The sequence below is a fragment of the Taurulus bubalis genome (genome assembly GCF_910589615.1).
Source record: "Taurulus bubalis genome assembly, chromosome: 4".
In the NCBI taxonomy this organism is placed as follows: Eukaryota; Metazoa; Chordata; class Actinopteri; order Perciformes; family Cottidae; genus Taurulus; species Taurulus bubalis.
The window spans coordinates 13,724,719-13,744,540 of NC_136592.1; the positions used below are offsets into that span (position 1 = coordinate 13,724,719).

Below are 19,822 nucleotides of genomic sequence, written 5' to 3' on the forward strand. Positions count from 1 at the left end.
AGGAAAGGACATCTTTACCGCGCAGTTAATACTCATGAATAAATACAAAAGGGAATAAAGCTGTCTGCAATTTGGGACTGCCAAATTTGATCAAATATAGAATATAAAATGCAGTAACTGATTGTCAGGCTCTCAGTGTGTGCTTTGCTTAAAGGATGAATCACAAAGAATCCCCACAAAAGGCCTGCATAGCCAGTAACACATATGTGCACAAAAGATTAACATCACGCACAGACACGCATGTTTAAATGTGAGGTAGACTGGGCTGCCTGTGATGGGTGAGAGGGGGCCGACACTTACACAGGCTGGCCCTCACACTGCATCCCTTTAAAGAAAACACTCAACAGGTTATGTAACCTCTTGGATAATAGTACCGCCATGCATATCAAACATGTGTCCTCGCTTTAAGGCCAGGGCTTTTGTTCCTATAACAACCATCCAGACTTTTTAGACCCAAACGTTTCTGGAGTTAGGCATAGAGTGGGATTATGGAGCAGTCGTGTAACAACATACTATTATTGTTGTACTATGTACTATTTTTTTGGTGAAACAGCATGAAAGTGTTGTGGCATAAAGAGCTCAGCAGCCAAATTGATTTGTTTTGGCCATTGAAGACTATGGTGTTTCTATTACTCCCTGGTGAATTAAGTAACACACTCTATTCTATTTGCACCAAGAAAAAAACATTTATGGATAAATACTTTTCTCAAGGATACTACGTTTCTAAGCTTCTGGAGGACTAACAAGGATATCCTGAAGGAGCCACTATACTCCGTCAGAAGTGCCTCGGAAACCCTGGCTCCCAAATTTATTCTGATGTCTGATAAGAACGAAGTGTCCGAAAACTATGGTCACTTTTCGTAAAGGACAGTCCCACATTCACACCAGATTCACATAGTGATTGGCCAGCTGTGGGGAAGAAAGACTTATATCTCCAGTTTACTTTTTTCCCTTTTTGACACAGAAATGGATTACACTTTTTATGTGAACAATGGAATGCGATACTATGAATGTCTACCAGGAGAGACAGTCTGAAAATGTGGGCTCATCTTTTAAACAATATCCTGTCTCCCCTCTCTCTATGATAGCCAGCATTTTTGACCTTGTCTTGTATCTATTATGGAACAAATAGTAATTCCATCCATCCAAAATGTTTAAAAAGGGAGGCAAACCTTAAAGCTACACCAGCATGTAACCATCGCTTCCAACTCGTTAGAAACATGCATAGTGTTAATAAATTGTGTCCAAACTACACAGGATTTCATGTTAGCATGTTCATGCTAGCCTAGCTAATTGTTTTTGTATGGTTTTAAATAGGATTGTAATGTGAGCAAGATGCATAGGTACTCGTAATCAACGCACCCGAATGGGACAGGATGCTGAAGGCGACATGAAAACATTGAGTGTAACAGTAGCAGGACAACTACTTACGCTGTGAGTAGAGCAGTATCTGCATCTCGAGCAGGGCACAGGTGAACAGCTGAAGAACGTTTTCTACTCCCAGCAGATTAAACATTTCACCAATGGAAAAGTCAAAGAGTGGCAGCTCAGATGTGCTCGGCCTCTGGCACACCACTGGCCCGTACACGCCTGAGAACTTGAGGGAACGTCCAGAGGGTGGCAGGGGCACCTCATAGAGGATGTTGTAGACGAAGCTCTCCAGCGGTAGGGGTGGGGGCTGGGGAGACGACACAGCCTGGTGAAGCTGCTGCAGCACCTTCCTGCAGGCCTGAGGGAAGGCCATGGGTGTTATCAGGCAGATGCACTTTGACACGTATAGCGTGTCACGACTGATGTCATACGAGTTGAAGCGCTGCAGGCGGGAGATGGCGGGTGCGGCGTGGAGCACAGGACGTGTCTGGGGTTGGTGGTGTCGATGGGCTTCGAGTCCCGGTGGTGAGGTGGGAGTGTGCAAGATGTCATACTGCTCTGCGTTGTGCATGTGGTAAAGAGTCTGCATGGCACTGCAGATCTGCTTACTGGTCACCTCCTCAAAGAAGGTGAGGGCAAAGCCGTAAGTCCGAGAGCCGTCCTCTCTGGTGATGATATAGGAGTGGAACTGAGGCTCCCGGGAATCAATCTGCGTCCTGAACGCCAGACCCTTCGGCATACAGAGCTGTGAGAGGATGGAGAGGAAAGGCATCAGAGGGTTGAAGAAAGGGAAAAAGGAAGGGGACATCAGACTACAGTACAACAGACCCTAATAGGCGGGGTTATTTTACACGATTTAGTGGTGGAACCTAAAAGGCAAAGTGCTGTTTATTTGTTTTCTTTCTGAGAGTTAGATGAGAAGATCGACACCCCTTTCTGACATGAGAATGGTTTCGATCTCCTCAGCTAACTCATGGAAAAGAAAGCGAATTTCCACAAAACAAAATTAGTGACAGATTCTTCTTTTATGCATGTTTTGTTGCAACACGGAAACTCATTAAACATCAACTTAATTTGCATTCGTCAAGTGCAATATAAATACAATGTGCAATAATAGTTATAGTCATTCTGTCTGTATATATAATATTTCAGTTATTGTGGATACTTTTTTTAATTACTATTTTTTATTGCTTATTACTATGTCTGTTTGCATTATAACCTATGCTGCTGTAAATCATGTACATTTCCCCACTGCAGGACTAATAAAGGATTATCTTATATTAAGATACAAAAGGAAAAATATTCATATTACTTTGTAATGCTGATTTCAAGCCTATCTCCGAGCCATGTCATTATTCTTAAAAGATATGAGGGTAATAATACATCTGTGTAGAGTTCATACCATGCCCACTGCATCCTGGTCAAATGGATTCCACTCGACATTGTCTGGATAATGTGCCAGTACTTTGGATTTAAAAGTTCTCCGTAATGGACTCTGCTCAAAATTCTCACCTGAAAGTGAAACAAAACAGAGAGAGAGCAAAAAAAAAAAAAAAAAAAGGAGACAAACAGTTAGCACAGTTTTCCAGATGAAGATGGAGGAGCAGAAGAACAATCTGATCAGAAGCAAGTTAAAAGTGCCAGGAGCAACTCCAGAGAAAAGAGCAAGTCAGCATATTGGTCTTGAAAGGAAGATTGTATTGCACCATATAAAGCTGTCATTTGCACCTAACAAAATAACATATTCAAAAAGAAAGCATCTAATACTTCAAAATAGATGATTTACTTTATGGATCGTAATGCTTCCTGACAGCTTTAATGGCAATACAAAGGAACACACAAAATAACCAATCACAGAAAGCTAAAAAAAAAAAAGAGTTGATTTGAACCCGGAATAAAGCAGAAGTGATGCACACACCAAGGCAGTACTGAGAAGTCATTCAGAGTGTAGGGGGAGAGTAAACACTGGCCAAGCAATGCCAGCGCAGGCAGCACTGGACGTGTGTGTGTGTGTGTGTGTGTGTGTGTGTGTGTGTGTGTGTGTGTGTGTGTGTGTGTGTCTGTGTGTGCGTGTGCATGAGAGAAACAGAAGCAGTGATATTCAAACATCAGCTCATTGTTCAGCTGCTGAGGGATGTGAGGGAGGAAGGGACAAGAAAAATCAGGGAGCGCAAAAAAGAAAGTCCCCACACCTGTGCAGAAAATAAACTGTGAAACTCAGAATTTGAAGTAACAAAAAGGGATTGCCGAGTAAAAAAAAAAAAAAACAGGGGTGCCAGGTTAAAGGTTGAAGGGTTAAAGCTGAGCACAAGTTAAGAGGGGGAGGAGTGTGTGTGGTGGGAGGGTTACCTTCATTTTCCCCCGCCAAATTTCCTCTGGCCCCATCTCTGAATTTAGTAGCCTCTATATACTGGCATAAAGCTACACAACAAATAAAACAAAAAATGTAATTAAAAGCCTGGTTCTGGATAGTTAGGGCATCACTTCTCAGTCACAGACACACACATTTGTGCGTCTCTGTCAGGTGGGTATGCGACTCGAGCCAGGCTGTGGGGTTACGATACAAGGATACAGCATTTCTGCGTGTTGTAGTTTCCGCTTCTTCTGGAGATCATGCAAAGCCATACTGCTCCGATATGGATCATATTCTCACCACAGAGTCCACAGCCATGCAATCAGCTGTGTGACGCTGCATAGTGATGCTTGGAGCTAAATGCTAATGTCTGCATGCCAACATGCCCACAATGATAATGCAAATCATGCAGATTTTAACAGGAATAAAGTTGAGCATGTTTACATCTTAGTTACAACATTAGTAACATTTGCAAAGTAGCACTAAAGGGAGGACAGGAGTACAGATGAGGCTGAAGGGAAAGTCATGAGTGTTGCAGGCAGTACATCAGAATTACTGAGCCTTTTTTTTTTTTAATTAACCTATTTGTGATCAGTTTTTTTCTTCAGTAGAATGAATTCAGAGTGCCACAAACAGAGATGGGAAGGAAATGAGAACCCAACACTATATTGGATTTAGTCGATTTATGGGATTTCTTGACAATAAAGAAAAATATAAAGTAATCCAGCGATAGACTCATATTTCATGATTTATAGGCTGGTACGTAGAGCAACATTTTCAGAAAGGAATAATGTGACATGTCAATACATTTTCAATATTTTGCCCTTTTGATCACATGGTGAATAAGCATCTCAAGGTGTGGCAAATTATTAAAAGATGTGTATACCATCACTAGACAGTCATGAGGTTTACTGAGTGAATGGCTGCTCTTGTGTTGCAGACTGACCGGAGCTGGGCCAAATTATCTAACATTTTACATAAAAAACAGCCTTTATGCAACCAGGCAATGCTTTTTGCTGTTTCCTCTCCATTCATGACATTTGCCAAGCACTAATGAAACAGCCCTGCTGGCAGAAACACACGTCATCATGTACGTTCATGTAGCATATCAAAGCCAAATGGGAGCTGCGTAACACAGGGCATCGACTTTTTTCTTCCCTGATGATTACATTAAGTCTCTCTATTGCTATTGTTTAAACAAGAAACATTTTTTAATATTTTGGAAAGCATTTGCTGAGAATTTGAAGTAAGAGTTTTAAAGATTAAAGGGTTTAATCTGTTGGTTACTTTCATATCTAAACTGCCCACAGGGGTGAGTCTGCACTATGAATGTAAAGTTAGAAGTCAGCGACCAAAGACTAATATTAAGGTTAGTAGGGATGAGGAAAGAATTATCCAGTTACTTATTATTTCTTTGACATTATTATACTTAGATGGCTCCAGGATTAATGTTTAATAATCATATTTAAGGCATATCATTAACTAGTATTTTGTTCAAAGAGGATAAAACCGCTTTGAGTGCAAAGAGGAACTCCCATTGTTCGTGAGATCGAACATGTAGGTCAAATTACAAGACGGAAAGTGAAAACAGACACGGAGGAGCACGATGATGTTTGTAAACTGTCAGGACTAAGTCACGTATTGCAGTAAAGAAACAGGTTGCTTTACTCAACCAACAAAACAATCAATCCTTTAAAAGTAATCACATGTTCATCCATCATAGCAAATGGTCATTACAATTTACATAAATCTGCACACAGCCGACCTCTAAACTACCACAGGGAAGTCTGTGGATTGTTGAAATCATACCGTAATTGTCACAGCATGTCAGCAGCACAAACAAGCACTAAACATTCCTGTCTAACATGCAATATAAGGAGAGCTTAACAGTGTTTTAAGAACTCTAAATCCATTTAAATTTACAAAATGATAAGAATATAACTTAACAAAAGGTGTCCTTTGTGGCTCAAGACGACTGTTGTGATTATCTTTCTGAAAAAAACGAAAGAAGACTACACAACGCTAAGGTTTGTCACCTTCTTTTCAACCATCGATTACATGTACAACAATTATTGGTTACTTTAAGAAGCGTTATGAGTGGTGCAGGGAGAGTATATATATATATATATATATATATATATATATATATATATATATATATATATATATATATATATATATATATATATATATAGAGCTATTTTGGGGGAATTGGTAGGCCTCGACAGAAAACAATGGACGTTAACTACGGTGAAGTTATCCCTGCACCCCAGCGGTCACTGCTGTTCCCACTCAGGTGCAGTTGGCTCATGCTGCACAGGTGTTCCTTCTCTCAACTGACGTCTTCACCTGGTAATTAGTGCTAATTACACGGTAGCTGCCTCGCCTAGGGACGGCACTCGTCTAAATGAGCACCAACAAACTCGACAGTGACTGAAAACATTGGATCGGTCACTTTCCCACTAAATGGACGGTGACGCGTTGAGCGCGTGGACCGGTAGCCGTGGGAGGAGAGCGTCACGCAGCTCTGGCTCCTCGCCGCTTTCCCTCATCCTGTAAGCCAGGGACCACCCACATCTCTGCACCCCTCCTGCGCTCATACACCCTCACAGCTACTGTGGCACGGCCCACCAGGCGCACACATAAACAGACTTACCTCTCCGACTAGAAATCTATACTAGCACGACTCGACCGCCCGCAGCATAATGTGGTGAAGGCGCCGCTAACGCTTCAAAACATCTCAGCAGCAAAGACATCAACACTTATTCTCCCAGAGGACCCAGCACTGACAGAACAAAATAGCTCACTCTCAGCTTTAACTCACAGCCTTCACGGCTTGCACTCCCAATAGAGACAATGGGCTTTCTTTTTTAATAAAAGGATAACATTTCACAATTAGTTTCTTCAATCTTTGTTTTTTTCGGTACAGTGGAGGAAAGGTTTCTGAACTGGCACTTTACTGAAAAGTGGCACGCTGACATCGCTGTCTTTCCTCATTCATTAGCGGGGAACCACTTGCAAGCTGCCAAAAATACCAGCTTTCCAAAAAAAATGCGGTTATGTATTATGTAGCTTAGTATCATTTATTCAGAAATGCAAATAAGAACTACTCTAGGAAATTATTTTCTTGCCAAAGAACCTGCTACAAAACACCAAGCTGACAACATAAAGGAAGATGTTGGAGTTCAATGGCACTCTTTTGTTGCAAAGCAGATGCTCCGTATATTGATATTATTTATAATCAGACAAACCAATATCTACATTATATCTACAGCTAAGGAGAGAGTGTATGTGGCTGCCTCCAGAAAAGGTGCTGCACACAGACTCTTCTTTCAAAGCTCTGTGCAAAAAAAAAAGTGCTATGTTTTTACTGTTGCTTCTCCACTAGCACTAGAAGGCCGATTTAAAAACTATAAAACCCATACGTCTCAGCCGCCATTGCTATTGAGAAGAAGCCAGTAACACTGAATCTAAAAGTAAAGTGATTTAAGCTGCAGATCTTACACTTTAATCCTGAGCTTCTATCACTGTCAGTTATTACGTCATTAGTTAGAGCCCTATGAGCCACAACTTTCTCCGAGCTTATTCATGTTCAGCTTCACAGTTTGTAATCATTCTGTGTGTAAAGATCAAGAAACACTGCAGAAAGCCTTGTGAACTTTGTAATGAATCTTTAAACTGTATTTAAAATGTCCCCAAAACATTTTCAAGCAGATTTTTAAAATACTTACAGGAGACCCTTTACTGGCCCGTAAATAAACAACCGCGTGAAAATATGAAAGCCCACATTATGCATTTGAAGCCAGCTTCAGCCATACACCCTCATTGGTTTGCTGAGCCGGATTGGGGGAGAGAGGCTGCCTGGGAAATTCAAAAGGATATTTAGCATTTGAATAAGTGGAGCCTGTGTGCGAGTGTACTTATGTCCCTCAGCTGCCTGTGTTTCCAGGGTTGTACATATGCTAATCAGACCCTCGCTGTGCTGCCAAACATTGTGCTAAAAGAAGGTTTTGGTCGTTTCTTTGTGTTTCACTGTACATGAAATCACAATTGCATCATATTAAAAATGAAGAACACACCTTGGTTATGTTATAACTAGATTTAAAAACACACCAGAGTTTGATTTGGCTCATTACAATAATGTATAAGTGAGTAAGGCTCCAAAAATACCATCTTTATAATCTTTTTTTTAAGATGACATGTTTTTATTAACAATGCTCAAAACGTTTGACTAGTCTTTTGATTACAGCTGAGGCAAGCTTTTATATATTTTATAGATACAGTTATGTACTAATCTACCCACACAGGAAAGATATCTGAAAGTCCCCTGTGTTAACAAACATTTACAGTATTGTGTGAAAAAGAACATGAACCCACTGAAACAAAAAAAACAGAAGTTGTACTCATCACAAGTGCAGATTGAAATATGCACAATGAAACACTTCATTCAACAAACACAAGTTACTTAATATGCAAAAGAAGTTCGAGGTATAGCGGACATTCAGCTGACATAATCATATGTAACAATGGAATTTCAACACCATTTCCTCTCTCGACAACTTAAACTGAAAGTCGATAAGGGCAAGCCCCTAACCTCTTTCTACAGTAAACAGCAGCAACGTGCAGTAAGTAGAACAGCGTCAGGGATGTTTGACCACAGCGCCTTGGTTTCTGTGCAAGCTTTGAACCGGTTGTGTTTTTGTCTCGTCAGAAAGACCTCAAAGAACCATGATCACACCCTCGAAGGCAGAGTATGATAACAGAAGAAAATATCTGGTTCAATGCTATTGGAGCCATTTGGAAAGTGAGAGGAGAAGCCAAATCAACAGGACGTTATATAAAATCCAAACATTTACTTAAATAAAAAAGTAGATTTATTTGTCTTTTACATGTTTAAAAAATGAACATAGAGTCAACCCGTCTGAGAGTTGAATGACAAGCTGTCAAAAAAGCAAGAAGTTGCCTTCTTCCTTTTGCTGCCAATCATGGCACAAAGCCACATTTTGAAGAAAAATAATCATACACTAGTGTTTTCTCTCTCACTGATGCAAGGCTGACATTTTCATAAGTATTCACTCTCTTTAATATCTTCAAAAAGCTTTACTTAGTGTTGAGACGGCCTTCGCCTGGTTAACTACATACATCTGTGCTCAGAACAGAACATGTTCTTGAACTTCTATTCATTTTGGGAATTTCAAATAAATTTGAACTCAACTTGTAAAAAAAATAACTGTTTAAAAGGAAGGAGAAAAAAAAGGAAGTAAAGGGCTTGAGTCTCTGAAAACTAAAATGATTCATGGCTATGTTATTGCTCAAAGGAGGAAATAACTTTCTTTCAACCACAGCATTAAGTCTACAAGCGTCTCACTACTCCCGAGTCACAGTAAATCACACTGAAAATAGGGATTAAAAACAGACTCTTCTCTAATAATCATTGTGAACAGCAGTTGCAGAAGAAATGTTTTCTTCCCCCGCTCCCCCAACATTGGTAAAAAACAAATCCATAGAAATGGCTGAACTAAGTGGACTGTTGTCTGAAGCAGGAGCAGTGACCCCGTCAACGAGAGCTTACACCTTTACACTCACAACAGGCTTTGGGCTTATTCATGTGAGCAGATTTGCACTTGGATAGTTCGTTTGACTGCTGCTTCTCAACCATTAATAAAAGCAAGTATTTTGTTGTTATTCTCAATGTGAAATACACAACATTTGAATTTAAATGCAATGATGAGTACATCATTTGAGTTGAAACTATGTCTTTGTCGACCAGTTTTCCCTGAGGATATGAGTTAGCAGGGGTGCTGTGGTTGGAAAACCTGACATTATTTGGTGGGGGAAATATGTTGGAGTTGCCAGATATTTACATACAACAACAAAATTGCCAGTGTCAAAAGCCCTAAAACTATCATTTAGCAAAACAACTCCCACCTCTACCAATATCTTGGATTGGTCACGACTCCCAGAGAAGACAAAGACTCAAGTGTATCAAATATTACAAAACGTTTTCCCTTGATGGAAGCATCTTTTGGGCACACTATGTTGGTCACACAACCTCCAGAAACTCAAAAACACCCATCCGTCAGTTACAGAAAGATATGATAAAATCAAATACATTTCATTCACAAGAGTTTTCAGTGACACAAACATTCAAGTTGAGCATAAATCTCTATTCATGGGAAAAATAAGGAAGAAAACAGGAGTCTTTTTTTTACACCTAGACAACATGGACGTCCATGTCTTTGTTAGGACCTGCTCTTTTGTGATGAGATGTGCAGATATGGGAACATACCCTGTCACGTTCCTTCTGTCAGTTATCATGGCTACCCAACCAATTACCCAGAGTGACTTTGCTCTCATTTGGGATTAGCTTGGAATTTAACAATTGCAGCTTGGTAGGTTGCATCTCATAATGGATTGTAAAAGATGGTAAATCCATACGATGTCTCCAAGAGTCTCCAACACTAAGCAGCGATAAAGTTTGGAAGTATTTCCAACTGCGTAGGCCTACTGTCGGATCATAAGTGCCTGACATCACCGTGGACTTCCCTCAGAAAATCAAAGTTAACTGAGTCATCGCAATCCTTAAACACAGAAGCAAATATTTTAACATTCCTAATATCTGAAGTGATTGATATGGATATAATCATCTCTCAGAGTATATATGGTTTTATATTGAAATATCAATAAATAGCATAGTAAATTACTTTAACACATGGCATATGAAGAAAGGGTATCACATTGATATAAACTCATTCTAAAATAAAATAAAGATTTCCCTCAATGATGAACCCACAAATATTAAAAAGGGATAACATTATTACCTATATGACAAAATCTCTAACAATAGACACATTTATATAGCCTGGTTTACATTGTCATATTGCCCACCCCAACTGGCTGATGCTAGTTTATACACATGTATTATAAAAATGCAGTTACATTTGAAAAGTCTGCTGACTCGCATAGTATGCCGTAATATACCACAGTTCCCCACGCAGATATGCGTGAACCCTCTCCTCTCTCGTTCAACACATGCTCATGCAGGTAACGACAGAAAGGGTCCCAGTCCCAGTGTCACACAGGATCCAGGTGTGTCAAAGCCTATTGTGCTCTTTGTAAGATCAATACATGTTTAAACTATTTATATTTGTTTGTTTGTGAAGGGTGTGCCTTCTAAGGAGGTTCCTTGAGGAAGATGCTCGCATGCACGATGTGGATCTCTGGTGGATGCTGAGGCTGTTAGGGGTCGATGGGGCTACATATGCCCCCCAAGGGCATCTGTTAATGCGTCCATGTGTATCTCTACCGTGATACCTATATCCTCTAAATAGCCCAGTGACAGCTGAAGCCACTATGCCAACGTCCTCGGGTGCAATTACATTATATCAGTACATCAGTGTTACAGTTACACATCATTAAACAAAGCCAACGTCTGAATGCACTGCAAGAAAAGTGTTACTCACATGAAATATGCGTTACTGCGCAGAGGCAACATCAACACATTACAAACAGTATACAAATGCATGGAGGGGTTAAATTAATGTCGGAGCGGTAAAGAGAGCCAACAGTAATCCTCCTCATAGAGCAGCATCAGATACGTTACCGGGCGGAGAGGAGGCGAGCTAGGCCCGGACGCTGTGTCCACTGGGGACGTTAACAACTGATATTAGACGACACACGGTTCAATAAACGACAGGCGCGTTCAGAAACAGTAACGGCTAAATATTAACGCTGACATTACATTACAACACCCCTTCCTTCCTTCCTTCCTTCCTTCCGTGTTTGCTCCAGCATCAGCCCCGACATTTACCCCAAAGGCTAAACTGCTTACCGGACAGTTCGTCGGGTTCCAGCCCGCTTTCGGTGTCGAGTCCGCAGACCACAAAGTAGTCTGCGAACCGGCAGGAACCAGAGCTGAAGCCGGTGGTCATTTTGAGACTGGCCCGGTGGTATCTTTATCCCCCCAAAAGGGAGCATATTAAAGGGACTCAGAGAAGTGCTTTCTCCCTGCCATCACGGTGCTACGTTACTGCGAAGCTCGGAAATCAGTACCGACACCAACCTGGCCTGTTCTGTTAACAGCAACGGCTGTGATACTTCCGGCTGCGATCCTTCACAATAAAACGATCGTTTCCGCAATAGACGAGAAACTTTCCCACCGAACGACAAAAATACTGCCGTTGGCCCGTATTGTCATTGAATATGTGTTGTTTCCATCTATGCGTAACAAATATAATAATAATAATAATATATAATAAGTAAAAGTGAATATATAAAATGGTAGGTATTAGAATCAGAATCAGCTTTATTGGCCGTGTGTGTATACACACACACACACACACATGGAATTTGACTCCGGTTACATGTTGCTCTTACATACACAATATACAATAAGCAAGATAAATATAAAAAAAAGACATTAAAGACAACAGTAGTCAAAATAGTGCACAGTAGTGCAGATGGAGTCTGATTAATTGTTCAGTGACGGCCAGTGGAAAAAAGCTGTTTCTGTGTATATTACATGTATACCGATTCTGAAAATAATATATACGATTCAAGGATAATGTATTGTCATTATGCAACAGAGGGGTGCACACCGAAATGCCGTTGTATCCAATTTGAAACATGACAAAAACAGTAAAAGCAGCAACAACAAAAACATCATCTTGGACAATGTTTGAGCACCAAGCATCAGTGATGTTAAGACAGAGTCCTCGTCCCACTGGAATCCTGCGCTCTGTGTCACGTCAAGGGCATTCAAGTGCAAATTTAGGATGAATTTTCTCAACCTTTTGAGGTTAAGAAAATTGTCTTATTTTGTAGGTGGTCTTCATTACTTCCGATTTTGTTCCAGCTACACTTTACACATCCATAGAAATCAGAGCGTTGCAGTCGAAATGCATTGTGGTCCATCAACACCACAACAGCTGTAATCATCTGCCTTGAAACCGAACATTAAAACAATCGTGAATCTGACAGGATTTATTCTTAACCTGCTCGGCAGCTAGTGCAGTTATGGTGATGGATCGATTGTATTATATATTTTAGCACTTTGCTTTGAAGCAATTAATTAGTGGTTCTTTATTGTGGAAGAAATACACACACACACACACACACACACACACACACACACACACAATGTTGTTTCACTATTAGTCAACCCATTTATCCAGAATATATCGAATTATATGTAAAATCCCCCTGATGCATTTCACGTTGGTAAAATGGTGAATGGTATTAGAGGGAGACCCCCGCTTAGCAGGTATGTTACAATATCACCACCTGGTGGCACTACATCTCACTCTTGTTCTGTCAGACTTGATATACACAGTACATATGATTTGTTTGTGGATAAATAAACATGCTGAAATGCCGGTGTGCATTTTTTCTTTGGACCATACCGACAAATGCCCTTTTCTGTGTCATTGAAGTTTGCTGTAGGTTATTTGCTCCTTCAAAGCAAGCTTTTGGACGGCTGCCCTGCTGCAGCATGATCACACATGCAACCTTTATAGATAACGCTCAAAACTCAATTATATTCTGTAAAGATAATTTTTAATAATTCAATAAATATTAAAAAAAGATTTGATTAGATAGGACAGAAATGTGCAATCTGTAAACACTTCATATTGCAATAAACCACTTCCCAGTAAAAAATAATACTGCTTTTTGAAATGTTAACTGAAGGATACAGTTATCTTACCAAATCTTGGATGAGGTGAAAAGACAAGCCAAAAAAATATATATATTTCCAGTTTGAATAGGGTGAAGTTTAAAATAAGACTAGGTTTCAATTTTGTAGGAAAAAAAAAAAATAGGTCAAATTCAGCATTAAGGAGAACTTCAAAGAAGTTAATCAAGCTCCTATTTAAGTATTGAGACAAAAAATAAGATTGTTTAGGAGCAATTTATAGTATTTACCACTTAATTTAAACACGTCAGTGTAGATGCATTTTTCAAGACAACAATGTACCTCAATTGTACAAATACTCCTCAAATAATCCAGTAAGAACCAAAATAACAACCCAACAGTCTTTGAAAGTAGTAGTGTTCTGCCATGAAAAGCATGACAGGAGAAAATGCTAAGACTTAAGTATGCTCATACAGTAGAACCAGTAAAGTTTCACAAATGTATGTTTATGTATCTGTGTTTGAGGGGTTAATAATATTACAGTAGTACAGCAAATCTGCTGAATTTAGATATTGAAATAATCAGCAAATTGCAAAATGCACCAATCCAACTGCTTCTAGGAGTGTGATATTTTAAGAGATCAAAGAAAAGTCTGTCAAATAAGTTACCTGCATGTACATTCACTGCATCAACGTCTCTAGTAACCATCCAGAACATGTTTAAGCAGCAGCAATAAGTTACCTTGGTAAAATGGCAACACAAAAAAAATTATAATAAGAATCTAAAAGAAAACTTGCTTTCATTGCACAGGACACAAACATTGCCATCCATAAAACAATGAAAGACACAAAAAACATAAATCAGGCATCAATACATTTCACCTGGCGAAGAATGGAAGCAGTAAAAACTAGGTAAGGCTTGGATATCTCAGTCCGTTGGCAGTCTTATTGAGGGCACAGGTGTATCATCCTTAGTATGGACAACATCTCCTGTTCTATACTGTCAGGGCAAACAATATTACTGGGTGGAGATGAGCCCAACTATCATTACAGATGCAAACCGTAAGAACCAACTTCATCCTGGATTTTTCAGATTCACAAACCAAGATGATTGCATTTAGCCTTTTAGGGCTGCATACATCTTGCCCCACATAAATCAGTTGTTTTGAATGTCTTTGTTCACTTCTCAATTACAAATTGGGAAATGTTTGGAGTTCAGCATCCTGCAATTTAGAGGTACTGTTAGAAATAGTACATCATCTTCGTCTGTTCTCTACAAGTTACAGTGGCTACAAATAAGAAGACAAACTGCTGAAAATGTATGTGGCAGTGGATACCGGCACATTTCAAGGAAGAACATAGGATCTCACACACACACACGCCAACAAGTCACATTTTTCTTGTCCACAGTTTCATTATTTGCACACGCCACGCACCAGGCATCACAACTTTAAAAAAAAAAAAAAAAAAATGTAAATCCACTTTCAAAATTTGCGTGACAATTATTGCGCTGGTGGTACACTTCATCGGGTTAAAATTACACAAAAGCATGTTAAGATAAATATCAAAAAGGGAGTGGAAGTTAAAGATGCTACAAAGAGGATGCAGAACATTGATTAGCTGTTGACAAAACAAATGTAAATGGCAAAAATGGTTCCAGTCCAAAAAAAACAAACAAACTGATGTTTGCACCAGCATCAACAAGGTACTGATGACATTGTTTTTTCTGATTTCTAGCAAGAAAAGAGAAACCAGAACTATAGTTTTACTCCAACATCCTACAAGTAGCACCTTTAATTATCAGTCATAAAATAATGTGCAGAGCCTTGTCTTATTGAAAAGCTGTGCCACAATCACAACATAATTCACAGAAACCCAAAAAGTTGTGCAAGCAGGCCAGTTTACACGCAACATCAGAACCCCCCCCACCACTGCATGCATGTTGTGGTCAATGGGTGCTCGTTGGGCCAGTGGTCAGAGACTCTCCCAACTAAATCTGTGTCTGAGATGGACGCACAGCAACTTGAGTGACAGCTTCATGTTCCTGAGCCGAGGGGAAGGGGATGCCAGGATGACCCAGCAGATGAGGTGCTGAGGTGTTTAATGTTCTACTCTAGTTTCTTCTGCAGCTTTTTCTGGAAGCAAACAGGCAAGATAGAGAGAACAGCAAGTACACCAAGCACAGCCAGAGAGTTCCAGGACACGGCCTCGCCAGCTGTGGTCAGTTTGTACAGTGTTGTCCCGGCGTTGATCGCCACAAAGGATGGCGGCGCCACTCCTGAGAATCAGCCAGGGTGAATACAGGTGAGTCAATGAAAACTAAAAATATCTAAATATGGTATAGACAGACAAAGTAGACAGTCTTACCAAGAAAGGTACCGATGAAGAAAACCCCCAAAGGCACATTGATGACGGGTGAGGTGATGTTGATGAACCAGTTGGGAAGAAAGGGGGTTATCCTCAGGAAGATGATGTAATTGATTAAATGATCTCGATGTTTTTCAATCTGTCAGCAAAGAGTCATGAGCAGAACGTTTTGTAAGTAACCTGAATTACCAGCAGTTCCCATCTGTGAATGTTATAACGGTCAGTTTGACATATGAGAACATTTGTTGAAAGAGTTATTTCAGTAACAGTTATACCATTTTACAACACCAGTATTTATTTTTGGTAAATCCAACTTCAGCCTCCAGAATTCCCTTAAACTAAATTAACAGCATTCACACAGGGTGAATAGATAGAAAACACAAAATTGCTCTTACAAATATAACTTCTATTCAAAGTACGAATTCAGTTATTAGGCTTTTACCTGCTGGGACCATTTTCTTGCTCTTTCTGTGAGATATTTGTAGACAATGGGTCTGCCCACCAGATATGATAGCATATAGCAAAAGGAAGCACCAAGCCCAGAGCACTGCCAACAGAAAAACACATAAGAAAACATTGGGTACTATTAAGAGAAATGTAGGCTCTCCAAGTACACTAAAATCAGGACATCTTCACATGACAACATTTGTTTTAAAGCACACATTTTATACCGTCATTCCTTACTCACCAAGCAGACTAAGAAAAGAGCCAAAGGGAAAGGGTAAAGATATCCAGACAGGATGCTGAGGAAGATAGATCCAGGGATTGCAAAAGTCTGGAGGCTGACAAAAGTGTTAAGGTACTTTGCAAAAACATACAGTGAACACTCAGGCATAATAGACAAGTAATAATAAATACATTAAAAGCATATTCCTCTCAGCCGAAATACACAGGATAGAAAACAGTATTTTTCTGAAATGTTTAGCATTTCTCCAGCTAGTTCTACACCATATTGTATTCCTATTGTCAGTCCTAATGGAAAGGTCAACTGATCTGATAACTTTTGTTTAAAATTTGATTCTGATTGGTTCAGATTTGACTTTGAGCCATGGTTTTATTATCTTGAATTGTTTTAGCAGATTCTGAGCCTATCATTATTTACACTTACATGAAGAATGACAGACCATTTCCATCGGATTATGAAGGGTGTCATTTTGAGGACATGCTGCTTGGTGAGTTTTGTAACCCCAAATATTGGCATACTTTGCAAGGACTGCCTAGTGGAGAACCCAAGAACACCAAATTATTTGGGACTTGGAAATCTGCTAAACTGTTCTCCGAAGATTTTAGTAAACTTCTGACCCCAGTTAACTAAAGTTAACTAAATTGTTGTTATCACTAACTAATAATTTGTTTTGAAGACCTACATTTCTGCAAGGCAGTTCTAAAAACTCCCCCAATAAGAAGCCAAGTAAAGATGGGTAGGTTGATAGATATCCAAGGATACAAAATATATGTCGCAAAGTAGGCCACCAACACCTGGGAGTAGTATGTGTCTTTGTATTTGGACAGCACAGTTCCCAAAGCTTTGGCATCATCCATGTCTTTAGGGATCTTGATTTTCTCCATTTCATCACTGTAAAAAATGTTAAACAATAAAAAAAAATGTAAATTTAAAAAAATTAAAAAAAAACACACATATTTCACAAACATATGTTTGTTTTCATCACAATACAATCCATAACAAAACTTGATTGCTCAAAATGCTAAAGTCACCTCTGGATTTTGAGCATCATGTCAAAATGAGTAGCTCAGTTTGACCTTTTCTTAGCATAGAAATACTACACAAATCAGGCAATGCATGAAAACTAAGGAAAAGTCACCCTCCCACTATCGTTACCTTTACCTACCTCAGTCTGTCTTCACCAACTTAACTCTGAATACTCCAGACCTCTAAAGCAACATCAACATTATGTAGACCCGACACTGCGCCAGGGCTAGGCTTTTTGTTAGGTGACCCGTTAACTTCAGGATTTACCTAAATCACTAACTTTTTTACTGACATTACATTCCTACAAACATTAGTCTCAGGCCCTCAGAGTGAAGGACATTAGGTATTTCAAAGTCAAGGCTGAAAAAAAAAGCCTTAAAATGTGATTAAGCCTTTGAGACAGCTTTTCTTAATTATTAATTATATTTTCTGGCATGCGTCTATATATTTAGCATTCATATTACCTGGTATTTTCTTCTACTGTAATGTCTCACGGTAAATTAGTTAATTTTTTTACTGATGTTTTGCCTTGTTAATAAACTTACTGTATGTACTACTAAAGGGGGTTAAAATAGCTCCTACTTTTACCTTGGTCAGAAACATCCATATAATAATGATAAGTTTTGCATTAGTCCAAAACTATGTAAATCCAAAACTGTTATACAACATTCACATGATTTTTTAAATTAAATTATTCATGAAATTCTATTTACTCTTCTATGTTTATCACTGACACTCAGTCAGTCAGTTTAGTTTTAGTCAAAGTAACGGAATACATTTTGGTAGTCATCAGTGAAAATAACAAGTCACAGTTTCATTATCACACTTACAAATCCAATCTAATGCTTGTTTTTAAGTCTAGAAAGTAACTAATAATTATTTGTGAATACAAAATCAGTCTTCACTTTCAGGGATGTACATTGCTCTGTGGATTATTATATTTGGTCAAACATGGGTGGGTGGAGAGAGAACTTACTCAGGAAGCTCTGGGAAGTTCCTGTAGACCAGGTACATGACTGAGGCAGCGCAGGTGAAGATAGAAACCAGAATCAGGAGAGACATGCGTGCGGAGCCCCCTTCAATATGCTGAGCATCTGTTAGGGGAAATATTATTTACCATATCAATCAAGAAGTTATTCTAAAACAGACATACTAGCTACCAGGGAGCCGTATGTAATTTGCTCATGAGTTTTGCATCACTTGTTCAAGCTCCTTCAGGGAACTGCACTCCCTCCCCCCTTGAGACAGACTCCTTCCGTTTCTGAGCTGGTCTGATCAAGCTCTCATTAAAGACTTTATGGAGAGGGACAACTGTAACAACAGTTAATTTCATGTCTCAGATTAATTAAGTGCATTTGCTTAAGAAATGTACTCTAGTACAGTTTTAGGGACTTTAACTGAGTATTTCCCTTTTCATGCCACAGCACTTCGATTCCCCAAAATTTGACAGTGGCAACATTTTACTTTTTACCCCACTACATTTATCGACACCTGTAGTACATTACAAATTTGGATAATACACACAGAACGTACAGATACATGTATAAATATGGCGCAGTTATAGATTAAACTATGCAAAAGTATATAAAATGGTTCAAATTACTACAACAGTAACATGCACATTAATTTAGCAGATATAATACAAATTATGATAACATCGAATGTAAAAAATAATAAAATAAAGCATATTAGTACAACAATCAAAGGGCCTACTTTTCAGCACAGTACATTTATTTATGATTCGTTCAGTACATCTGACTAAACGTAGTGAGGCTATTAGGCGGCTAACGTTAGACGTTTCATTAACAAAGACCATTCAAGTGGTGGTGGAGGAAATATTCAGGTTCTCTTTAACTTAACGTTACGTCACTCCGTAACAATACATCACTGTAAAGAATACTTAGACTTACTAATAAAACAAGATTTTACAATGTATAATATTGGGGACAACTAACGCTAAATTCTATTCAGTACTAACGCTCATGAACATGGCGTGGTGTGTAGTTAGCTAACGTAAATCAAACAGGACACCATTATGTTCATTAAGCTAGCCATCGAAGTCGTCGTCTGCTAGCTGGCTCTTAACCACTTTACGACAGACAGCAGCTCAACCCGCCTGACAGCAAAACAGAAATGACGTTGCAAAGTCGTTATATTGCTCAATATATGCATCTTCCTAACGTTGGGGGGGGGGGGGGAGACACACTAATGCTTTACATTCGTGTTACCAGTGAGCCACCAGAACCAGAACCCACCTTTCAGCGCTTGTGAGTCGCTCGTAGCCGCCTTCAGCTCCTCTGGTGCCGAAGACAAACCGTCGTTCTCTCCTCTTTCCTTCCGCTTTCTGGCCATTTTCCGAAGATAGTTTCGAGGTCAGCTCGGGTACCGGT

General features: G+C 39.4%; 2 protein-coding genes across 2 annotated transcripts in view; both read right to left on the minus strand.

Annotated features, from left to right (window-relative positions):
• dennd5a (DENN/MADD domain containing 5A) overlaps window positions 1–11,655 on the minus strand; it is a gene marked incomplete at its 5' end in the record, with an annotated part of 29,449 nt that extends 17,794 nt beyond the window's left edge. The window contains 4 exons of the mRNA XM_079217159.1: window positions 1,432–2,116; window positions 2,774–2,883; window positions 3,721–3,792; window positions 11,556–11,655. Coding sequence (XP_079073285.1) covers window positions 1,432–2,116; window positions 2,774–2,883; window positions 3,721–3,792; window positions 11,556–11,655 — 967 coding nt within the window. The remainder of the gene's footprint in view (window positions 1–1,431; window positions 2,117–2,773; window positions 2,884–3,720; window positions 3,793–11,555) is intronic.
• A 3,714-nt stretch (window positions 11,656–15,369) lies between these two features.
• On the minus strand, window positions 15,370–19,784 carry tmem41b (transmembrane protein 41B; the record flags this gene model as incomplete). Its single annotated transcript, XM_079216578.1, has 7 exons — window positions 15,370–15,632; window positions 15,722–15,860; window positions 16,164–16,268; window positions 16,410–16,503; window positions 17,169–17,297; window positions 18,409–18,526; window positions 19,688–19,784. The coding sequence occupies 7 exons, from the start codon at window positions 19,782–19,784 to the stop codon at window positions 15,463–15,465; spliced, it is 852 nt and encodes a 283-aa protein (XP_079072704.1). The 3' UTR covers window positions 15,370–15,462.
• Window positions 19,785–19,822: the final 38 nt, after the last annotated feature.